The sequence below is a fragment of the Lates calcarifer genome, linkage group LG12 (genome assembly GCF_001640805.2).
Source record: "Lates calcarifer isolate ASB-BC8 linkage group LG12, TLL_Latcal_v3, whole genome shotgun sequence".
Classification (NCBI taxonomy): Eukaryota; Metazoa; Chordata; class Actinopteri; family Centropomidae; genus Lates; species Lates calcarifer.
Window position 1 is genome coordinate 18,179,262 of NC_066844.1, and position 23,771 is coordinate 18,203,032.

At 40.4% G+C, this 23,771-nt stretch overlaps 1 protein-coding gene across 4 annotated transcripts in view; it reads right to left on the minus strand.

Moving 5' to 3' along the window:
- Positions 1-1,193: 1,193 nt before the first annotated feature.
- LOC108884027 (MICOS complex subunit mic25a) overlaps positions 1,194-23,771 on the minus strand; it is a 49,840-nt gene continuing 27,262 nt past the window's right edge. For 3 of the 4 annotated variants that reach the window (XM_018677634.2, XM_051074391.1, XM_018677637.2), the window contains 2 exons: positions 14,684-14,819; positions 1,194-1,510 (listed from right to left, as the gene is read on the minus strand). In XM_018677634.2, the coding sequence (XP_018533150.1) occupies positions 1,487-1,510; positions 14,684-14,819 (160 nt within the window). In that variant the 3' untranslated portion in view covers positions 1,194-1,486. Of the gene's footprint in view, positions 1,511-14,351; positions 14,426-14,683; positions 14,820-23,771 lie in introns of all 4 variants that reach the window. The other variant, XR_007814272.1, reaches the window with a different exon arrangement.

The following is a 23,771-nucleotide window of genomic DNA, read 5'->3' on the forward strand; positions in this document are numbered from 1 at the left end:
AGAGTTCCCTAATCCCTGGTGAAGAAGAGAAGTCTGTAGTTGGAAGGTGCACTGACTCACACACACACACACACACACACACACACACACAAAACTGGACTGACACACCAATAGAAGCACACATATACACACTCCTAAATCCATTTCTTTATCATTTCATCCGTCTCTGTCTTTCACTTTACTAGATTTCTGTAATAGAGCATATATATTGTATGGATTGGTCAGTCACACTGTGTATGTTATGTCCTGATCGATGCCACTGTGGCAAGTGGGAGTCAAACTGTGATCAATAGATCACCTCTCACAGCTACCATTAACAAATACAATCTACTACATTCACATTGACTGCCACTTGTGTGAATGTGGATTTATATCCAGGCGCAAGTATGTGGGCATATTAGAAGCCCATTAATATTCTCAGTGTGTCTGCTGTGTGACTATGCGCAATGTGTGTGTATGTATGTGTGTGTTTGTGCGATAACAAGCCTCTGTCATTCCAAGGGTGGCCAACCATGTCCATATAGAAGTGGAAATGCATCTTAACTGAGTCCCTCTCTTTCAGATGCACACAAACAGAAACACACACACACACGTGCGTGCGCACACGTACACACACAGGGAGGTGGTTAAGTGTGTGTGTGTACAGAGTAGTGCTGTGAGCTGTAGCTCTGTGTGCTGACCTTCAGGGTTATCTGGAAGGCTCCTCCACACCTTGCTGCTAGCACCAACCCCTGCTGTCACCATGGAAACACAGCTAGCAGGGACAATATGTGGCCTGTCCGGGTGTGTTGCTCATGTGCACGGATACGTGCGGGCACCTTTACGTGACGACGTGTACGTACATGGGTCCACTGTACAGACAGAGACACACATACACGCACATATTAATACAGGCACACTTCACTATTCATCTGTCCTCCACTTCATTTATCCCTCATTTCCTTCACTTTCCCTTCTCTCCCTCTCCCCCTCTCTTAATGAAACCATGAGCACGGCACACAATCAAGCCCCTGGGCCTGCACAGCATCGTCAGAAGGGTGCACACGACCCCATTTTCAGTAGTGGAAGCATTATTAGCGTGCCGTGACAAGAGACAGCCATCCGCCACTGCACCACATACGCACACACACACACATACACACACACACACACACACACACACACACACAAACAAGACACAAAGACACACAACCTGCAGTCTCATCACCAACGGATCACTGGGATTTATTTCAGCGGCGGCAGGGGTGTGCTGGCGCAACTTGACAACAAATCAACACATCATACACTCTGGAGTGACAAGTCAAGATAATACACTCAAAAACCAAGAAGGATGGTGAGTGGGAAAAGGAGGAGGGGGCTCTTCAGTGATGGTGGCTAAATAAACGGACGGATGGATAGGATGATGACGGAGGGAGGCGAGAAACGGACGGACGGATCTGACATGCTCTCCCCGTCTTCGCTTCTTCCACTGCTTCCTTTGGGTTCCTCAGCCGTGATTCGTCAGCGAGCTCTGAAAAAGAAGGGAGAGAGAAACAAGAAGGGGGGGTAGAAGAGAAAGCATCAACATAGAAATTTTGATTACCACAACCCAAGGGGAAACTCACAGAAGTCAGGATGTATCATGGGAAATTCAGTCCCTCACACAAAAACACACTGCACATTAGCAAAAATGCTGAAATTATCACCTCTAAATATCACACAGGGAAAGCTCAGAACTTCTGTTTTCCTGAAAGCTAGCTTAGACTTTTGACAGCTAACTGTATTTCTTAGCACAGTCCAACATTCAGTGCTATCTTCTGTCTTGTATTAACTGCAGAGCTAGTTAGCTAATTCATCACCCCAGTAAAATAAGAGTAAATGTTTGGAATAGATATTTTAAATGCAGACTCCTCTGTCTACATTGGAAGTTTAATACTGGTTTCATATTACTGACAATTAAATTACTATTATGTAAGTGGCTGCATGCCCAGTCTTCAAAGAGGAGAAAAGAGGAAAGAGATGAAGAGCAAACTGCTGAAGCTTTATTTTTGGTAAAATTATGCTCAAATGGTACCAAGGTAGCAAGGAGATAATTCCAGTTCTACAAGCCTGAAGCCATAGCTTTGAGTTCCTGAAGTCACAGCCTCAGATTTTATGGCTCTTTCTCTGATTTAGGAAGACAATTCTTGTGCTTTCTCTCTCTCTTAGAAACTTTATTTAGGAAAAAGAACACATTTAATTTGAAATGACAAGTTTTTGATGTGGACCCTTGCATTAAATCAACAAACTGGACAACATTTTCATTCATCCTTCAGTATAAGACAGGGAAACATACATGATACATGAGGCACACCGGAGGACTGTAGCCTGTTAGGCATGTTGAGTGTGGCTCTTGTTATAGAAAGTCTGACCTCTGCTCTGGAAGTGTTTGGCCTGTAGCTAATACAACTGGCTGTTTAACTGCATGTGGCAACACAGGGACACAAAAAAAGACAACCGCTAAGGGCCAGGACACGGACACACAGACACACACACACACACACACACACACACACACACACACACACAAATGTTCAAGTGCTTATCCAGTGAATCACAGTAGCTGCAGGGAAGGTCTGAAGTGCTTTATTGGTACAATAGACCTACGCTTGAGATATTTTGGCCACACTCATAACCTGACCAGAGTGAATTTTTGTGAAATTGCATTGCAACAGCAACAAATCAAGTAACCATTCAAACAAACTTGTGTAACAAAAAAGAGACAAAGCAAACAAAGACAAGATCCTAAACCTTTGAGCAAGGCACTTTAACTACAACTACTCTCCAGAAGCTGTCCTTAGTCCACCTTAAAGTCTAAGAGCTTTATGCTTGCTTATCGGGACTCTGCACTGTTGCCATAGCACCAATGTTTAGCACTGCACAGCACAGACAAGGCAGACCGCTCACGAAGAAGACTATACATGTAGGGAGGGAGAAATGGGTGGAAGATATAGAGGATGAAGGAAAAGAGCAGAAAGAACCGTATTTATCAGTCCATGCAAAATATGGGAGGATTCTAGGGGGCTGCGGTGTTGTACAATAGGTAACACAAAAGATTTTTTTTTTTTCATTTAAAAGTTTTGTATTTATGGATCTTAAGCTCTGCATGAGGCTCAGACCACTTTTTGGACAATGACCCTCTTTTTCATGAAAAACTTCTACACTCTCTCTCTGGAATGCACCACCACCTACTGAAAATAAGATAAACATAAATAAACAATGGTTTATCTCACTACCCAGTAATTACCTAACAATACTCATTGTAAGGTTATGTGCACGAGAAGGTAAATTATATTTATGCTGTAACAATTAACCTTTTACTTATTTATTATTATATTTTATCTGCTACATCGACTCCCTCTGGGAGGAATCATTAACATACTGAAACCTAACTTGCATGTTTACAAAGAAGAAGAAGTAGTTAAAAATCAAACTACAGTGCTTAAGGCACCAAAGGTGTTGCATCATAGTTCATCTGTTAATGTAACTACTAACTGTTAATGTAAGACTAGTCCTTGTCACCAGCCTTCAAACAAAAAGATAAAAATGTGGACTGGTCTCTTACTTTTGGTGCCAGATGAAGGATTTAATTCCAAAACACAATAAATTCAATGTAAAAAAAAAAGTTCTTACTTGCTTACTGAACCCTGAAAGTTGACAAATAAATAAAAGCGCTTAAGGTCAACTCCCAGTCTGTCATACTTATGTTAGGAAAGGATTAAAAGAAGAGACAAAAATAGCTCCTGTAGAGCTGTACAGCCAAGCTGATTTTATATTTGTGAATATAAAAACTTCTGAAGTGACTTGGCAAGGTTTTAAAATGAGATAAGATCATCAAGGATGGTCCATGTGGGCTGATGTTTTAGACAGCCAGCCTACTATAAGGTAAAACTCTTGTGTCAACACACACACAAACACACAGTCACAGGAAGAGACACAGGGTGACCCAGGGTTAGTGAAGCATTAGCTTGTGGCTGCTGGGTGGGCTAGTTGGCATGCTAACTACCCCGGCTCTCGGCTGGCAGGCAGATACACTGGCGGGCAGGTTAGCTGTTCACTTGCCAAGTGCATCCGAGGGCATCGCAGCCTGTGCCACTGAATTGGAGATGAGCGGCAAATGTGACAAGGGGATTTAGCTTTGCTGTTCCACTCACGTCCTGAGATATAAAAGGGGGGACTGTGTGTGTTTGCATATGTGCATGAAAACGCACTATTTGTGTGAAGGCGGCTCTGTTTGTGTGTGCAGGACTTTATGCACACTTTGTCATGTGTGGATGCGTATGTGCTTGCGTGTGTGTGTGTGTGTGTGTGTGTGTGTGTGTGTGTACTGCCACACTCATATACAGCAGTGTGATGGGACATGATGCCTCATGCATAGTGTATGAAGTAGTTCCTGAATTTCAAACTGACCCCTACCACCTCCCACAGTACACACGATTCAATTTGGTGCCCCGGGTCCAAATTTGGACTGCCGCCATCCACACTTGGATAATTTAAAGACAGGAAAAGCTTCTTATGCATGACACCTTGGGAGGGGAGGCCAGCCAAATATTCCAGTTCAAGGTCTGCACTGAATTTAAGACGTACACTCAGTTGGCAGTTTATTAGGAACACCAAGCTAAAGCTAATAGATTTTAATTCAAGTGCTCTGCAACAAACCCTACCCTTATCATAATAATAATCCTGCATTGTTTCTGTATATTTTAGACTATTTAATGGATCTAAGCACTACGGTATCACATCCAGACATTGTATGGCAGTAATTTTCTTGTGAGGTCAAAAACAACCACAATATGATTTGTTGTTCTCTCTCTTTTTTTGCTTTCAATCTATTGACATGCGTTGAAACTCATTTTTACACTCTGTTGGTGCAAAAAGTGCGAAGTTGAATCAACAACTGCTCTTCATTATCACTGACTCTTGCTGAGATGGAAGAGTGTCTGTTGAGATTATATTTAATACACATGAAAACAGATTCACACACACAAATACAGACACACAAACACATGTTTTCTTCCACCTGTCAGTTTCCATCCAATTAGAGAGCTGTGTGAGGAGTAGACAGCAGACAGAGTAACAGTGTACACTGGGTATGCTCACACCCCCATAGTCATAAGCTAATGGCCGGCATACAGGCAGCAGCGCAACATGTAAACACACATCTGCACCACATACAAGAAGATGCTCACTCACGCACACTCACACAAACATACCAGACTCGCTCACTTGCCTTTTCTCTGTGAAAAACAAAAATAATAGACAAGAAGAAAATCAATATCTGTCTTCTCTGCTCAGTGCTAACAGCACTCAGTTCTCTCCCTCTCTCCGGAGGGACGGAGACAGTTGCCAGGCAGGACTGTCAATCAGACACTCACAGAGTGGCCGTGGCCATGGCTGCTTTCTAAACACACAGCCATTCACTGATTACACAGTCAGTAAGACAGCCAGACAGTCAATTAGTCAGCCAGTGGAGGAAGGCTCCTATAGTCCAGTCAGTTAGTGGGTTGGTTATGTTCACATGACAAGTCTAAACTGCTCAGTCAGTCAGTCTGTGTGTCGGTCAGTCAGGGTTTTTTTTTTTTTTTCCAGGCGGACTGACTGCACAATTAACACATCACTCACTGATTTAGTCAGATAGTTGTTTAGTCAGTTAAGTTGCTGAATAGAAGCAATCAGTCGCTCAGTCTGTGATTCATCAGCTAGAGCTGAGCAGTCATTGATTTAACATCAGTCACTGATGTAATTTGATGAAAACTGTTGATTACTAAGTTGGATACAAAGATGTTTTTGAAGGGTGAGAAGATAATTGAGAGGCAGAATTTCCCAACGGGTTTAAGCAAGCATCAAACTTCAATGTACTATATAGTGCTACGGATTTTACCACACTTTTGGAAATTTTTGGCCACAGTGGGGGTCTGTCAGTCTACCACTTTCAACCAAACCGAAAATATCTTAACAACTATTGGATGGATTGCCATGACATTATGTGCAAACATTCACGGTATCCAGAGGATGAATCTTGATGAAAATTTTAATGCAGTGCCTCAGGCTGGTCAAAGTTGTCATTAATGCAGGAAAATATCTGTACATTTACAAGATGGACAAGCACAGATTTTGGTTAAAACATGTTGGATAGATTACCAGGCAATCTGGTGCAGATATTCATTCATGGTCTGATGTCTCATCTAGTGGCATCATCAGCTCAAACTCTAAATCTGCACATGGCTCTGCATTAAATATTCTGGAAAAATGTTTTTCTATAAATATTCTCAATGTTCAAACTATTAAAAAAGACTTTTAAAAGTCATTTAGAATCTCAAAAAGAATGTATGAATAAGGAGATGACTCTGGTCTCATGCCTGACCACGTGGCCACTCGGCTCAGTGAGGGAAAAAAAAAAAAAACTATTGAGACTACAGAAGGCAAGTATTTGATGTGCTTGTCAATAACATTTATTATAATTTTCATTTCACATATTTTGCACATCTGCACACAGACATGAGACACAGAGAAACAGTATTGTTCTAGTATTGTCCAAAAAAGAAACTATTCCTTTAACCCAAATCTTAACATGCCCGTACACATAAACTGAAGACAAAATGAACCCATGTCAGCGAGATTGCACAGCTACTTTATCTAACAATATAATGATGAAGATGATAATGACAATTCCATTCAAAGAGTAAAAGAAAATCCCGGTTTTCACCTAGTGAGTCTCTTTGTCATAATTTCCCCTGACGCCTTATCTGCAGCCAAATGAAGTAAGACACATGGCAGCTCACACCTGACAGGAGGGAGCTGATCACATGCGACAGAGACATGACATGCGGTCAGTGAAGTGTAGCAGCATGGATGAGATGTTTAGTTGGATGCTGATGGACTGTTGTATAGATTTGAGAGAGGGAGAGAAGGAGAAGGAAAGAGGAGGACGGGGGAGAGGGACCTGAGAGAGCACAGCTAATCTTTATGTGTACCTTCACAGGGTCGTCGCCTTGGAGATGATGGATGTGTAGTAGAGCTGGGATGAAAGGAGGGAAAGAGAGAGACGTATAGAGACAAAAATATGTGAGCTAGCAATGTGTGTGCACGCAATATGTATGGGTACATGACATTATCACACAAATGCATATGTCAGTGTTAGGTTTTTTTTTTCAGCACGTAACCGAAGCAAAACAATGGTGTGAAATGAAAATAAAAGCAATCTAAATAATAACCATGATTCATAGAATGAAAAGTATATATATATATATATATACATCATGCTCATGTTGGTACAATTCTGCTGTGAGTGGCAATCACACAGAAGCTATAATCAGTGTAGGAGAGGTAGCTAGTATTCTATAAATGAGATATTAATAACAGAGATATTACAATATGCACAGCTGTCTGGGTCTATGTAAATGTGTGTGTGTGTGTGTGTGTGTGTGTGTGTGTGTGGTGTGTGTGTGTGTGTGTGTGTGTGTTGCAGGACTGGATTGCTGCTGAATAGAGTGGCTCTGTTATCAGATTAGAGTTAGCAGGCAGGCCAAAGCTCACAGTGGGGCTCACCACCTGCTACTCCAGATAGCCATACACAGCCATACACACACACACACACACACATATATGTAACACAAACACACATTTTTGCCTTATTTCCTCTATTGGACAATCCTAAAAAATCTGCCATTTTTTGTCTCAGCCTGTTCTTTTTCTCCCATAGTAATGATTGACAGCGTCTACTTCTCTCCCCTCTTTCTTTCTTCAATACTTTCCCTCATCCCTCCCACTGACAGTACCTCTCTAGTTTTTTCTGTTCATCCTCTCTACATTCCTTTCATCATCCACCTGTTCCCACTGTATCTCTCTCTTACAGTTTTCTATTAACCCTTCCTCACTGACAGCCACTCCTAAGCTTCTTTCTCCCCCTGTTTTCCTCTCTTTCATCAGTCTCCATCTATTCCCCCATTGACAGGCACTTTCTACTCCTCTTTCATCCATGCTACAAAGACTCATCCCTGTTTTCCCCCCTCTTTTTAGCTGGAAATGGCAGAATTCCTCTTCCTATCAATCAATGTCTTCACCTGGACAAACTGAGCAGGTTTGAATAAGATGTCTTGATTTTTTGCTGCTGGGATTCCAAAGGACAGGGAAATAGCAGAGTGAAATAGTCTGCCATCACTTGTGTCATACAGTTCTTAAGAATGGTCACATGAAGGTCTAAACATTTTGTTAGGACTGAATGTTGTCTGAGAGGTGCTTAAGATGCTCCTGGCACTACATTTAGAAAAGGATGACTCCCTGCAAAATAAATAAATAAATTTGGTGGTACTTTTGCGGTTAAAAGTGGCTTGTGTGGAAAATGTCAAATTCAGTGTTTTGGAGAGGGGGGAACAGCTCTATACACAAGATACACAAGCTGCTCAGATACTTACATATACACAGATGTACACATGCAACACCACAACACACACATGGTAAACACACTGATGGAGGTGACATTAAAGAGGGGGGAGAAAAACACAAAGCACTTAAACACAGCAGGATCCATCTGCAAACCCAGCCACTCCAAACTCCTGGCTATTTTCTACCTCCCGCACATTATTTTCTTTTTATAAATCTTTTTCTTTGCACTCTGTAACTAAAGCTCTGGGGGTCTTAGAATGAGCTCTAGGTGAGACTGTAGACAAACTTTTTAGACACCCCATCTCGAATTCTAATGTTGACCATCATAACTGCATACCTAACCTCACAGTTTACTTGGTTTGCAATTATTGTTATCATTGATTAACCTATTATTTGACTATAAACAGTGCCAGCAACAAAGTTTCCAGAGCCTAATGTGACATCTTGTTCAATTTTCTGTCAATCACTTAATTGATTATTCAAGTTAACTTGCTCTCGTGTCTCCTCCCTGCAGCATCTTCTACTCCACAGTAACTATTTCCATCATCACTATGTTGTTCACTTCACTTTGAAACATCTATATCACAAACAGTTAAAAAATATCTTTATCTTTGTTCATCACATTTGCTGGTGGTGGGCACATGAATACTTGCTTATCTCACCAGCTGTATTTACATGCTGACAGGATATGTCTAAGCACTGCTGTGTACAAACACAACAGTTTTTAATTGCTCTGTGCAAACACAGGTTTTTACTTCACCACATCATAGGCTGTTCCAACTGTGAATGAAATCCTTGGCGCCTTTGTAGGCAGCAACTCTTTTATGGGTTAGTGCTTCTCTAACCTTCCTACAGATTCAGACTTGTCCCTGTTTGGCTCCATTTTGGCACAGTGTTCTGCTTCCTCATTGGTGATTACATGGTCCACTTACAATCTTATCTTCTTTTACAATGCCTACACAGGGCGAAGGTCTTTACAGCACTTGACAATGTGACAGATATCACTCATGCATACAACATCATTGTGTTTGACAGTGACTACTAATTTAATTTTTACTGCAGGCGTGTAGACTTCTTGTCACTGCACACTGTCCAGCTAGAAAGATGTGATTGTCTAGATGGAAAAAGATGTGAAATGATATGACTCCCATGTGATGGTAGAGAAGTGAAGTATCACTTTTTCATACAGTGACAAAGGTCAGGTTATTGTATGACAAATGGGAATAATCATTAACATGAAAATGTTATTGTACTTTCAAAGTCTACCCATCAATATCCACCACAGTTTCAGAGTGGTTTTGATTTAATCTCTGATCGTTTTTTAGGCCATAGTTAGGTATTTCTACTTCCACATTTCCATACTATCAGCCCCCTACCAGAGTTCCCACCACTCCCAAAGTCTATTTTTTTACCTGTTGGAAACAAGGATGCTGATTTTGAACAGTTACCGCACTTGTTGAAAGCTATAATTGAGACAGATTTCTGGTCACCTTTAAAAACAGCACCAAATACCCACACACAAATGCACCTGTTCCTCATACTTTGTCATTACAGCAATGCTCCATAAGCCTGGGTAATCAAGGCAGAAACAGAGTGGCACTTAACCAAGCATCTCAGAGGCCAACACACGCTTACACACACTCTCACATCAGGGTAGACAAATACTGCATTCAGGAGAGCAGTGGGTTTAAGTGGGTTAAGTATGTGGAATACAGTGGCAAGTGTTGCTCCGATGCCACTGGCCCCTGCTGATAGAATTAAATGGCACAGCACTAGCATCGGTTTTCTGAAAATAGCTGGCGCTGGAGCCTTAGAGTATTGTGTAGGAAGATGTTGGTGGGGGTGTCGCTTATAGCAAGTGGTGGTTTGAGAAATGTTTGTTATTGAATGTGACTTTGAGGACGGCTGTGTTTTGTCTTGCTGAGAAGGGCAGATGGATGATGAGAGGCAAAGGGTGGACTTGGAAACTCTCTCATAGGCTTAGAGTCAAACACACACACACACGCAAGCACACAAACTCACACAGAGTATTAAAATGTCCAATGACAATGACCATATAGTGGTAATATATAAGATACTGCCAAACTTCACCACCAAAGAGAGACAAAACCCACAATGCGATGTGATAATGCAGGGCCTTGGTGGGCTGACATTTACCCTGCGTCCATCACACACACACAGCACACCACACGCAAACTTAAGGTCCCATATGCATGACAATAGCCCATGACCAGAGACACTGACAGGAGAGGGACAGGGGAGTGATAGCAGAGAGAAGGAGCAAGGCCACATGCTGAAGCGACTGTCTGTAATGGATGGCAGGGGGAAGAATGCGTGAAAGATACGCGTATGTGTGTGTGCATGCATGAATCATAAAACATAAAAGAACTTTTGAGTGACATATAAGGAAGGCTGTCTCACTGTAGATAGTGAGTTGGGTGGACTTCAAGCAGGAGACAGAATAAGTGAGATAGATACTCTAGTGATGTTCAGATCAGGACACTGGCTGAAAAAAGACAGATAAGCAGTGCGGTGGTTCCATTGCCAGATTGATTGACAAACATATACAACCTGATGGAAAGTAACAGCTATATACAGTAGACTTTACATGAATAAACTGCTGGAGAGTCATAAAAGTCAGTGGCAGTTGGGTGTAAGTGACAGCTAAACAGACAGACCCCTGACTTGACAGTATGGGTCTGCTACTGTGTGATTCATGCACACAAACTTAAACATTGCTTAAATGAGTATCCTGTGGGTGTTGCTCTGTTGAAACAATGGACTGCAAATGCCTAGAGAATACAGCGCATATCAGAAAACTGAGGAAAAGAGTTAGGCTTCAGGCAAACAGATGGTACTTGATAGACATCAAGCTTCATGTACAGACAGAGACAAAAGAGGGAAAGATAACTTTATATTCAAGAAACGAGTGAACCATAAGGTATCAACTTCAGACAAAGATTAATTTTGGGGGGAAAATACATCATTCTCCCTTTAATCACAGGGAAGAATGCATCTGCCTTAGAAAAGCCTTACAAGCACACACAGTTAACAAAAGAACAGAGCTTTTAAGCTGTCGGGAGGTTTTCACCAAGGCTAAAAGCTTTTCTGTCTATTGAGTAGTCATGTCATTGTTACAGAGCTGAGAAAAGACTGCATCCCAATGTTGTACGTCTTTTCTAACTCGCTGGCCATTTTATCTGCCCATGAACAGCTAGTTCATTTAGTTTGTTAGTTAAAACAAAACTGGCCTCTCTCTCTTTGTAAGGTGCATCTTAAAAATATTTTGGTGTATTACTGCTGTCCTTCTATGTAGACGAGAAGCAGTCTTTTAAATATTATAGTATTACAAAGGTCGACTGTGCCGGCCCATGCTAAAGTAACAGAATTCAAATGTTTGTTTTTTTTTTACATTAAAATTCTGATGTTACCATAAAATCTTGTCAAATTGCTTATTCTCTGGTCATGTATTTTAAAAATATTTTCTGAATTTAATGAATTAACATTTTCCAAAACATGTGGCATTTTGCTACATACCACAGAAGGTGAATTTAATTACTTACCTCCATTATTAAACAGTCTCAATCCTAACAAAATGTTTCCTCTGGGGTCTACAGGACATTATATTTCATAATGAAATATGATCCACTCCTCTGTCTCTCATGACTAAATCTGCAGTGCATATTGCTCCCTGTTGACCCTTAACCACCTGCAGCAATACTAAAACTTTTCCTATTTAAACTCTTGTCCAAGTGCACTGCGCTGGCAAGCTGCTGGCTCTGTCAGATCCATTTATAGACAGGCAGACTGGACAGCTGCCTGCGTGTCCAGAGGGGTCTTGGGACTGCCCACTCATTTCTTTTCATTAAGGCTGGCTGATTGGGAGCCTCCGGTGGCAGTGCTACTTGTCTCCCCTCTCTTTCTGACCCAGTCTCAGTCGTTTGGGTGGCGTTCCAAGGTGCTATTTGAATATTCCAATTTTTTTTTCCCAGCAGTACTAAACACTTCCATAAAAACTAGGGAAAACCTAAGTTCTGTTGTTTATGGACAAAAGTCTTGAAAAGCAATTTTTTCAACTTTATGATTTCATGTTTTCCATTTATGTCACTCCATCTTCTTGCTTATTTATTCCCTGCTAATTTCACTGCTACTCTCTTTGCGCTACACATAACCCTGTCCAAATCATGCCGCTGGTGTTAAAGATACTGTAAATGAAGCATGAGACCATAGTGTAATATGGATGCAAATAATTATAGCAGCAAGAAGTTTTAAAGTCTGACAAAACTATTGGGATAGAGGTTTCAGCTCTGAGACTACAGTCCATTATTAAAATCAGCTGCTAAAGCTTAGTAACTGGAAAGGGCTTTGCTGCAAATTTGCAGTGTTTAACAAAGACAATAGTGGGTCTAAGACCAGGCTGTGTGATTGTGTGAGCAGGTTTGGCATAGCATCTTTGAATGCATGTGCGAAGGGATTGCACCTGAAATGTCAGCCAAACCTAGCTAAGACCTAACAGGGCCCCATGGCCAGCAGTGCAGATCAGAGCTAATGCACCGGCTAATGCACCAGTGATAGAGGTTTTAATATAGGAAGAGGGACGGGGAAGGAGGATGAGAACTGGAGGAGAAAGAGATATATCAAGAGTGACAGCAGCATCAAAGAGCCAGAGATGAACAGATAATACACGAGATGGCTGGATAAGTCAGAAAGACAGGTAGGTAAAGGTAGGAGGTAAAGGAGAGGTAATATTGGGTGGAGGTTGTTTAACAGGACACTTAAATATGAGGTCTTTTACATTTATATCTTAAATCTAGGAACATTTATTTGCCTCTTTAAGTTTGAGCTTGGGACAGAGCTCCTCAGAAGTCTTAAAGGTCAACCTGAAAATCCCATCCTCCTCAAAAGAGTACCACAGGTCAGCCTTGAAAAGCAAGATTTAATCTCTGCTAGATTATCCCACTAAAGAAAGGTTAGATAGAAAAGATTTTGTGATAAAATGCTTCAGATCACGAGTTTTCTTCTCCATCCATTTGAAATAAAAAAGCCACAACTTTTCAGGCAGAAAAATACTATAAAATACTATTTTTAACATATGAAAATAGTTCAAAGCTAACGTATGGCATACTGTCTCAGAGACAGAAGAATAATTCTTATTTTCCTTTCAAAGTCAGCTATAGAGCAGCAATGTTTAGGGATCTAAACCACTGTCTTCTTTCTTTCTTATTTCTCTGACTCTCATTCACACTCACTCTGTCAAGGATATGCCCAATTGAATCTGAATTATACAAGTGTCTTGCTCTGCATTACTATCTATTCTTTATAAACATAAACACTCACAATCTGAATTTATACAACACATGCTCACAAAAAAACCCTGACTCCTTTACAAACACAAATACACTGTTTTTTCCCCCAAAGAGCACCACCCCAATGGCAAATGGATCTTTTGAACCAGTTTAAAAAGACTGATTGCTTTTATTGTGAGCTTTTGCCTTGCTTTTATCGACTGCTTAAACCGCCAAATTCGCCAATTGTTGTTTTGTGCCTTTTATCTACTTTGGAGTCATATCAGTGCATTTTGTCACGATAATAATGTGCAAATTGCTCCATTCATTATTGTTTTTTGATGGAGAAATTGGGTAAAATAAGCACTTTGTAGATAAGCATAGGGTCTGAACACTATTTGCAAAAGCATCAGCAGAAAGCAGAATGCATTTCAAAGCGCTGGATGCCAAAACTGATTTTAATACACTAATAACGGTGTAATCTTCCTATCAGAAAGTTCCAAAACACAGTGTACGCCTGGTGACTTATAAAATCCGCTCAATAAGCATGTCTCATTGATTTGGCTTCCCATTTGAAGTGTCAAAGTAACCAACATGCAGATTACAATTCTCAGAAGTTAACTCATTTGGTCTAAGGATTGAAAGGATTATTTATCTCATCACCTTTTTGTTCCACTGTCAGTGTCACTGTCAGGCTCCTTCCAGGTCTGACTAATTAACTGCTATTCTTCTGTCTTCTTTGAAAAAAAAAAAAAAAAAAAACTGTGAGCAAGATGAAAAATGTATGTTTAAAGAAAAGGGAGCTACACCAAATAATTTGGCAAAGTGTGTCATTCAAAGGGAATGAGCAAGGATTGATAACAGCAAAAGAAAAAACAATGGGAGTGAAAAACACACACACCACATACCACCAGCATCCTATACAAAATCCACTATTTTCTGAATGCTCTCCCACACACACACAAACACGCATACAGTGTGTATCCCTTGTCTACCTTCTTAGCTTGCTGGACGCAGGTCATGTACTGTTTGGCCAGGCTGGAACAGTGCAGGGTCTGTTGTGGATTTTCTCTGTAGCACTGGAGCACCTTGGCCTGCAGTTCAGTGCACACGGCCGCAGCCTGCCGGGGCCTAGACACACAAGGCAGAGAGAAGAGGGTGAGTGTGATTATAACACAGCACTACCAGCTGAAAACATCTGCTACATGCTCAAATCTCACTGATGCAATCATTCCTTTGTGACAGCTCATATTAACAGAGCCTCACATTTTGAAACCTAAAGCAGCACTTTTGTGCCAGGTGTTACTACCAGTAGTGCCACATCAATTATTAAGTATTGACAAAAATGTCAACAAAAGAGAGCTGACTGATTATTATAATCCATTGTTGATTTCTTGTCAGATATTAGCAATGTTTCCGGCTGGGCGATAAAACAATAACGCTAATTATTGTGAAATAACTTTTCCTTGAAAGAACTATAAGACATGGTTGATACGGCTTTGACAGAACTCATTCCATCCATGTTTTGACAGACAGCACAAAAAGCCAATGATAATGAGAACAGCTCCGCACCGAACCAATCATGTGGCTGGAATAGAGTTACAGAGTTACAGATACATTTATATCATGATATATATCAATATCGACTGATATGAAAAAAATTTTAGTAATAAGATTCTTTTCCACATTGCCCAGCCCTAGCCATATTCTTGCTTTTTGCTTATATTTTGAAAAGCAAGGTATCAGCAGTTTTTTTAAGGCATCATTAGAAATTCAGAACTAAAACTAAAACTAAAACATTACAGAGCATCTTCCAGATCCAGACAGCTTAGTGTTAGCTTTAAAGCTTATTGCATGTGATACCTGTTGCAGTACATTTCTCTTCATAATGGTCTTTGAAGGAAATTTACTGTCACTGTTTTTACCATCAGTCAGCAATGATAACCTAATTATTCACAAATGTAATGTTGTAATCAGACGTGGAAACCACGTTAGAAAAACTGTGACAGACCAAGAAACACCATTGCTGACATGACCAGACAGGTTGTACAACAGCCATGAAACAAAGACTGGTTGTAAAAAAGAATGAATTTTCCCTTAATGTCAGACAAAGAACTGTAAAGCTGTAAAATATGATAACTCTATGTTAATTCAAGATAATATTATTAGCTCATGTGTGTAAACCTACAGTTTAATTCTCTGTCATTGATTTTAAAAAAGACACAATGGCAGTCTTTGTTGCTTTGAGACAATAAATCAAATATTTATGAGGTAGGTAAAAGAAAAGGATCCTTTGCCAAACTGAAATTACAACCACATCAGGTTTGTACAAATAAAAAGAGAAGGAAATAGGTTAGATCGGGTTGCACTGAATCAAGAGACAAGGTTCAGGTGAGTAAATGTTACTGACTGCTTGAAGTTGAAACTGCAGTAACAGTAGCACTAACGATTTTCGGTTTGTGTCATTAAAGCTTATGATGAGCCAAAGAAAATAAAAACACTTGGGTTGTTTGAGGTTTGTTTTAGTTGCAGTTGGAGGAGCTAAGATAGTTTCCAAGGCTTCAAGGTGCAGCCCGTGGAGAGACATGAATTATGCATAGACAAAGCAGCTTAGGAGTCAAAGTCAAACTTTCTCTTCTCTTTTTTATCTTACTCACACAAACAGTACATGTGTGTAGACAAAAGCACACAATCACATCCACACCCACGAAAACACACAGACACATAACATACGCGCACAGACAAACACACATACAGGTAGTGAATACTAATCCTACATGAGGGTAATCCTTGAGTGCTCTGTTGCTTGTGGTAATTTACCTGTTGTTGGGATATGGATATGTACACACACATACACACAAAGACAGAGAGACATAATTCATCATTCAGGGTGCTGCACTCACATAGCCCACTGGCAACAGAAAAGAACAGAATATAATAGAAGAGAGTAGAATTGAACAGAAAGAAAAAAAAAGTAGCTCTTCTCTAGCTTTCTATTATATCACATGATCTTCATCCACAGATGGAGTTTGCAGAGTTTTCATGTGATTATAGATGTCCAAATTTCAATTTTTTCAGAGGACCCAAGGCAATCCTCATTCATGTCAACTTTTATTACCTCTTTAGGTCACATTGCTTTTCAACCAACTTTTCTCAACCTCAAGAATGAACGTTTTATCTCATATTTGAGCCACCATGGTTAAGAAGTCAGAGAAGTGTAGAGAAAAAATTCCATGACAAATCCCCAGAACTTCATCTGCTGATGATGATTATGTTGATCAAAAGCTCTGGAACAGCTATTAAATGATTGAGGAAAGATGAAGGGGGTGGCATGTGTCAGTTTCTTTCTGGACACATTTTACATAAACATATAATGAACTTCATGTCACCAGTAATTTTTCAGACTGTATACAAGACTCTACTGTGAAAGGACCCAGAGAGAGAAAGAATTAGAGTTCAATTTGATGCATGGCTTCATGTGACATGATGGGACATGCCTTTTTATTTTGGCAGTCTGGCCACCTTACATTTACATACGCAATTGTGCACGCACGCGTGCACACGCCACACACACACACACACACACACACACACGAATAGCTTTGTGTGTGTGTGCATAAGATAAACTGTACACATAGAAAATAGTGGGAGAAATTCCTCTGCACTGATGTGTGTGTATTGTGCAGTCTGAGTGTGTACACCTGTGTGTGCTTGCATGTGCAGTGGAGGGTAGAGCGACAGGATTAAATAAATCACTGATGGACAGAATATTCATGAAAAGAGAAGTGAATGCAACCTGAGAGAGAGCGAGGGAGAGGGAGAGGGAGGGAGAGAGAGAGAGAATGTGACAGTGACGTATTAAATGACAAATAACCCTCATGGCTTGCATGGACAAACAGTAACCCATGGCAACCATCACGTACCTCTGGTGCTCAGGGTGGCAGCTGAATATTAGTGCTCTTTGTGTAATGTTTTACTAACAGTCATTCAGCTGGGACACTGATAACATCTATATGGTGCGCTTAGTTGATGTTAACAAGAGTGAACAAACAGCGTTTCAATCATGTTTAAGAAAGCTGGATACACTCACCTGAGGTGTTGGCTTGAGGTATTATTAAAATACTTAATAATCTTATGACACAGGATATAGGATTTGGGGATGAATGGCTCTCAGGCAAATTAAAAAGGACCTTGTGTCCACTTGAGATTGTGAGGAGAGGATTTGCCAAGGTCAGCCCTTGAGAACAGAAAATTTGTATACACTGAAAATGAAAATAGTGTTGTTCTGTTTAGTCAGTTTAAAATCTGTTGGGAAGAGTTTCAATCACACGATTAAAATTATACGACTGGTTGATGTTTGACTTTGCACTCTGACAGCTGGTTGGCATTCTGAATTACTCCCTAAGAGTAGGAGATAACAGCAACAATAGCCCCAAGGTATTAATCCAAGCTCAAGGAAGAAGAAGAAAAAAAAAAAAACCTCATTCTTTTCTCTATTCAACAAGAGAAACTTTCTGATAGCAGGAGTGTTTTAATAATGGAATCTGAAGCAGAAAATTGCCTCTGCTAATCTGCACCAACTGCCTCGTTTGACTGAAATTAAAGGTGAGCTCTTATTAGAAAAACATTAGCCGCCCCAGCTAGTTTTGATAGCTAACGTTCGCAGGGAGAAGAAGCAAAACAACACTCCAACTGTTTTCATGCCTGTGACGTTTTTGCATAAATACACGCAGAGTTTAATGTGGGTGGGGGATGATTAGGCTCAAATCGTTAAAGTTTCTCATTATTTTTTTGTCTCACCTTGGCAATGTGTGGCTTTTATGAAGAGAGCTCACGTTCTGCGCTACTGCAAAGCGTGACATTGGGGAATAAAGCAATAAGAAGAAAGGGGGAAGATCGTAAAGGCGTAGCATTTTATTATTCTCTGTGTCTAAGTTGGTGTTGTTTGTGTTGGTGTGTGCGGGCATGTGCGGTGTGTGAACAGTTATTAATGTATGATGACAAGGATTTGGGTTCCTTTAAAGCAGCAGCCGTGGCATTGTACTTTTGGTTTTTAATATTACGCTGAGTGGAGGGGAAGAGAAGAGAGGATCAAAGATGTCATGGCTCGGGTGAGATCAAAAGGAATGACAGAGCATGCATCTTGTATTGTTAGAGGCTTTGTAAAGCTTTTATGATGCTTCCATAAGGATAACATCCACAACATTAGATTTCAGTGGAAATCTTACTTTTAGAATCATATAAAATCAGAACTACAGATTTAATTCATAAAGCCTGTGAAAGACTGACATACCTCAGCAGGTATGATTATTCTGGTAGTCATAATAATCACTTATCCTACCTTTTCTAAGCGATGCAGCACACTTAAATCCTAAACTCACACGTCACAATATGACAACACCCGAAAACTTCACAAGTTTAATCTTAACTCTGCTGAAACACAAAGTCTCTGTCTCAAATGGGAATAGCAATCAAAAACAACTACAAGCACAGAAGATAGACAGAACTCCGCCTGTATCTTCATACGCCGACAGCTGAAGTGCTGAAGGGAGATAGGAATGTAGGAGAACAATTCGCACTCTGTTAGCCTGGCTGATTGATCCCCACCAAACTCACTTTGTGGGAATATAGGGAGAGGGAGATGGGAGGGGATAAGGGGAGTGTTTCATTAAAACAGGTGACATGCGGGAACAAGATAAGGTGCACATGTGCACGTGTGTTTGCGTGTGACATCTCATCGCTGATAACTTTTCAATCAGGAGAACTTGCAGTTGGACGACTCACTCGAGTTGAGGGTGATGTGGGGTGAGACATGCTCTTTGGAGCGCTTCACCGCTATCACTTTCCATCACAAGCCTTTTTATCATCAACAATTTCAATTCCAGTTTTGTGTGTCATTTAATTTGTAAGGTCCTTTTCTTTATAAAACTTCACTTTACTTTAGAAAAAAGTGTTGCTTTCAAATCCAAAAAGTGTAGTGAATTATGTGAACACATTATTTTTGCACAATAAAATGCACTGTTATCACATTAATCTCTTGTTTTGCCTGGAGGATATTGTATTACATGAGGCCTGCTGCATGTTTCACTGCTTGGCTGAATACATACAGTATGTGTGAAGGCTACTGTAACGTTAATGCTGCTTGTCACTTGTCCCTACTGTTAGAGGTCCTGTTGTCCTTGTAGCTTTTGTATCAGTATGCAACATTTTTCCCAGCACCTCACAGTTCATACTCTCTACCCAGTCAAAGTAATCAGAGGTCCACACAGGTTCATTAGGGAATTACGTATGAAAACATGGGTCCGTATTAGAGCAGATACTGACCTTTTTAAGTCTGAATACAGTAACTTAATCAATATACTTATAAAAGTCACTGCCTCCAATATCAGTTACATTCATTCATTCAGTCACTGCCCTTATGACACATAAAAATGAGCCTAATGAGTTCTGCAGTGTGGTATACAGATTTTACATTTGGGAAAGAGAGAGCACTGGTACTGGATTGGGAATTGGTATTGGCAGATTCCCCTGAGTTGAGGTATCAGAATCAATATCAGGAGAGAAAAAGTCCAAAATCAGTGCGTCCCTGCATCTCTTTTACTGTAATGAAAAACAGACTAAGTCAGATTCTATCGACATCAACAAAACAGACAATTAGTACCAGTGTTGTCCTGTTAGGAGAGAACTGTCCAACTCTTCACCTGTCTAACTGCGCAGATCAGTAAATCTGACCCGCCTGTGACTGTAATCTTCTGCCAGAGTTTTTTGTGTATGTGTGTGTGTGTGTGTTTCTTTATATACTCTTTAGAGGCAGTCAAAGAGGCAGAGTGTGTAAGTGACTGCAGCTTTCTGTCTTAATGGTAAATCTTTGTTGGACCCACAGTGCAGACAGGCCCTGTCTCTAGTAATGACTAGCAGTCTGCTACTTTGGGGGCCACAGATATCCTCACAGTAAGCTACCTGTCTGTTTCACTAATTGGACACGCTACCCACATACACACAAGAATAGACGCACACACAGAATAAAGTAGATATAACAAACCCACATGAAAGTAGGCTTTTAACCGCAAACTGTCAGCAGTTACTTCATGGTGAATCCTCACGCAGACATCCACCTGAGGTTCACTTAGTTTCTGTCTTTGCTAACACTTTGAGGGTTGCAAGGTTTTTTTTAAGAGGATTAATGGATTTTTAGATCTTAAGGTAAGCTCAGCTGCAATGTTGCAGGTCTCTTAGGGGAGGTATTTTTGGGGAATATGGGTAGTCTCATGCCCAAAGGCAAGGCTAATGGATGAACTCCTCTAAAATGCCCCATGTAGTAGAGAAAGGCAAGTTGCAAATGGCACTAGATAACGTTTTACCACTCCCTATGATCTCCACTTGAGGATAATATTTTGGAGAGTGTGACCTGTCCAGTGTAGGAAAAGAGAGCAATATCCCAGTGGAGCCTCCATCTTATTGCCTTGCTATCAACAAAATACCCTCCTCAGGCATATGAGGCATCTTCTGGCTGAAATCTTTGCACTAAAAGTATGTAGGGCTGGTCCTGGAATCACAGGTGGGTAACAGTAGCCAAAGTGCAAGTACTGTAACTGTTGATACACAATTGGAAATGACAAAAAAGAAGTTGCAGCGGTCCCTTATAATTATCCTCCTGTGATTCTCCGATATTCGTTCAACCAGCTAGCCATAGTTGCCAAATTTAAAATCATACCTCCACAACTTTGTACCTATATGGTCTATCCTACACATCAGACAGCGCTCTCCTTCAAACTGCTGCTGGCTCTTCTTGTCCAATCTTGCCTTGGTCAGTGCCACTCAGTGGTGAAGCAATTGACCTTAACCCTAACCAACTCCATGCAGAAAAGCCATCATTCAACATCTAGCATCATTGCTGAAAACTCATCTCTTGAGGAGGTACCTCTTAACATTTGTCTTTTTTCACTATGATCTTTTCATAGTTACAAGAATACTGAAGGGGCTCTCTAGGTCCCGACTCTCTCACTGCTTATTAGGTACCCATCATTTTGGTATTATTATTTAAGCCTATTCTATGTATATGTTTGTGGCTTTAGCAGCCACTGTGTTGGCCTGCAGGTGCAACAATACAGCAAATAAAACTATCTGGAGGAAGAAAAGAAAAGAATCCAAATGATATAAGTACCAAATAGTTTTACATAAAAGAAAAAAATAATTATTTTTTTTCACCTGATTTTAAGCTCACTCCATTTCCTTTTCTTTCTTAAAATCACTAAGAACAAGAAGACAGAAGACAGAGGTTGAAAGAGAAAGAGGCTGAGGGCAATAAATAAAGGCAGACAAAGTTACAACCATTGACAGAGAAATAACAAGCAATTGAGAGAGAAAAAAAACCTTTTAGAATTAGGAAAATGAGACAATAAAAGAGTCACAACTGGAGACAGAGACAGATACAAAGTCAGAAGAAAAAGACATACTGTAGCTACATAATGTTGGACTGTGCTGCAGCCCCCCCACGGCTCCTCCCTCCCCTCAGCAGTGGGTAAATAGAATAATTACTGGGTGGTCAGTGTAGTGTGAAATGACAGCGTGACCATGGCACAATGAAACACTGCCCAAATGCTGACAGAACATGACGAGCACATGGCTGCCTGAATACAAAGTGTGCCTGTGTGTGTGGAAGAGATAGAAAGTGAAAAGGGAGTGGAAGTTTGTGTGTGTGTGTGTGTGTGTGTGTGTGTGTGTGTGTGTGTGTGTGTTAAAAATAATGAGCAACACATTATGGCAGGACAAAATGCTTTTTCCTTCAGCAAACTCGTGCTGAATTGATCTTCTAACCTCTTCCATGCAGCTGTGGACAACAGCAAATCCTTGCTAATGTAATCATTTGGACAAAATTTTGGACTTGAATTGAATGCTGTCGAATTCAATGGACCAGGTGCATGAGGATGGCAGTGTCGTGGATGAGGTCACTGCCCATTAGTGCAACGCTGGCAAGAAAACCATGTTATCTACTTCCCTCTTGCTGTTGGAATGCATACCACTGACTCTCTCTCTCTCTCTATATCTATATATATATATATATATATATATATATATAAGGCATTTACACATTTACAGTACTTCTATGTTTTACATTGCCTTCACTATAGAAGAGGATGCCATGCAATGATAGTCCTCTGACAAATGTTGCCTTTACATTGGTATAGCACCCTAATTAGTTTTAGTGAGAATGTAGAGAGTTTGTTGGGAATTCAATCACACCTCTGCATAGAGACTACAAACCCTTTAATGTCCTGAAGCAATAATTCACTCTTCCTTAATTATCCAATGGGAAGGTCTCAGACCAGTCAATTAAATGTGTAATATCTGTGTTTACATCACATGCTGCAAACAAATGATATTGTTATCAAAATATTAATTTAAAATTTACTAATCAAACCAGTATTAAGTTGTTACTTTTCTGCAGGGACATTCCTCATTTTTCAGTTGTGTTTGTTGTGTTCCAGGTGGATCTCATGTGACTTAAATTAAAAATGAAATTTAACACTGCTCGCAGCAGACGGAAAACAGGTGGTTCCTACATTGTGATTCTTACAGGTTTTGTCTTGGAGATGTTTAATTTTAGCACAGGTTGTAATGGTTTACAGTAAGGCTTAAGAAAGAGGGTAGACAAGCAAAGGCTTTATGTGTTAATGAAAGTCAAAAGGTGAGGCGTGAGCATGTGAGAATAACGGTTATAAAAAGAAAAAAAAACTGAATTAATTAGCAATCTTTCATCAGTTTTGCAATAATCATTGCCACACACACGGGAAAACGGGAAATGAATGGCTTTCTGACTAAATTGGATTCACGAAGCTCTCTGTCTTTCTCTCCTTCCAAAAAGGGGTAAGAATAGGTGTTATAGAGGGGCGTAAATTGGCAAGGCCCACACACTCTGGCAGTGCCAGCTTGGTGGTGATTTAGTGTTGAATGAAACTGACATGCTTTTTGACAGCAGGTGAGGTCTGAACTCTGAAATACTCAGAGGAGCACCTCTGCCTCTGGCGAAATCCTGCTGTTTCTGTTTATCCACCAGCAGAATGGGGCCATTTAAAAGGCCAG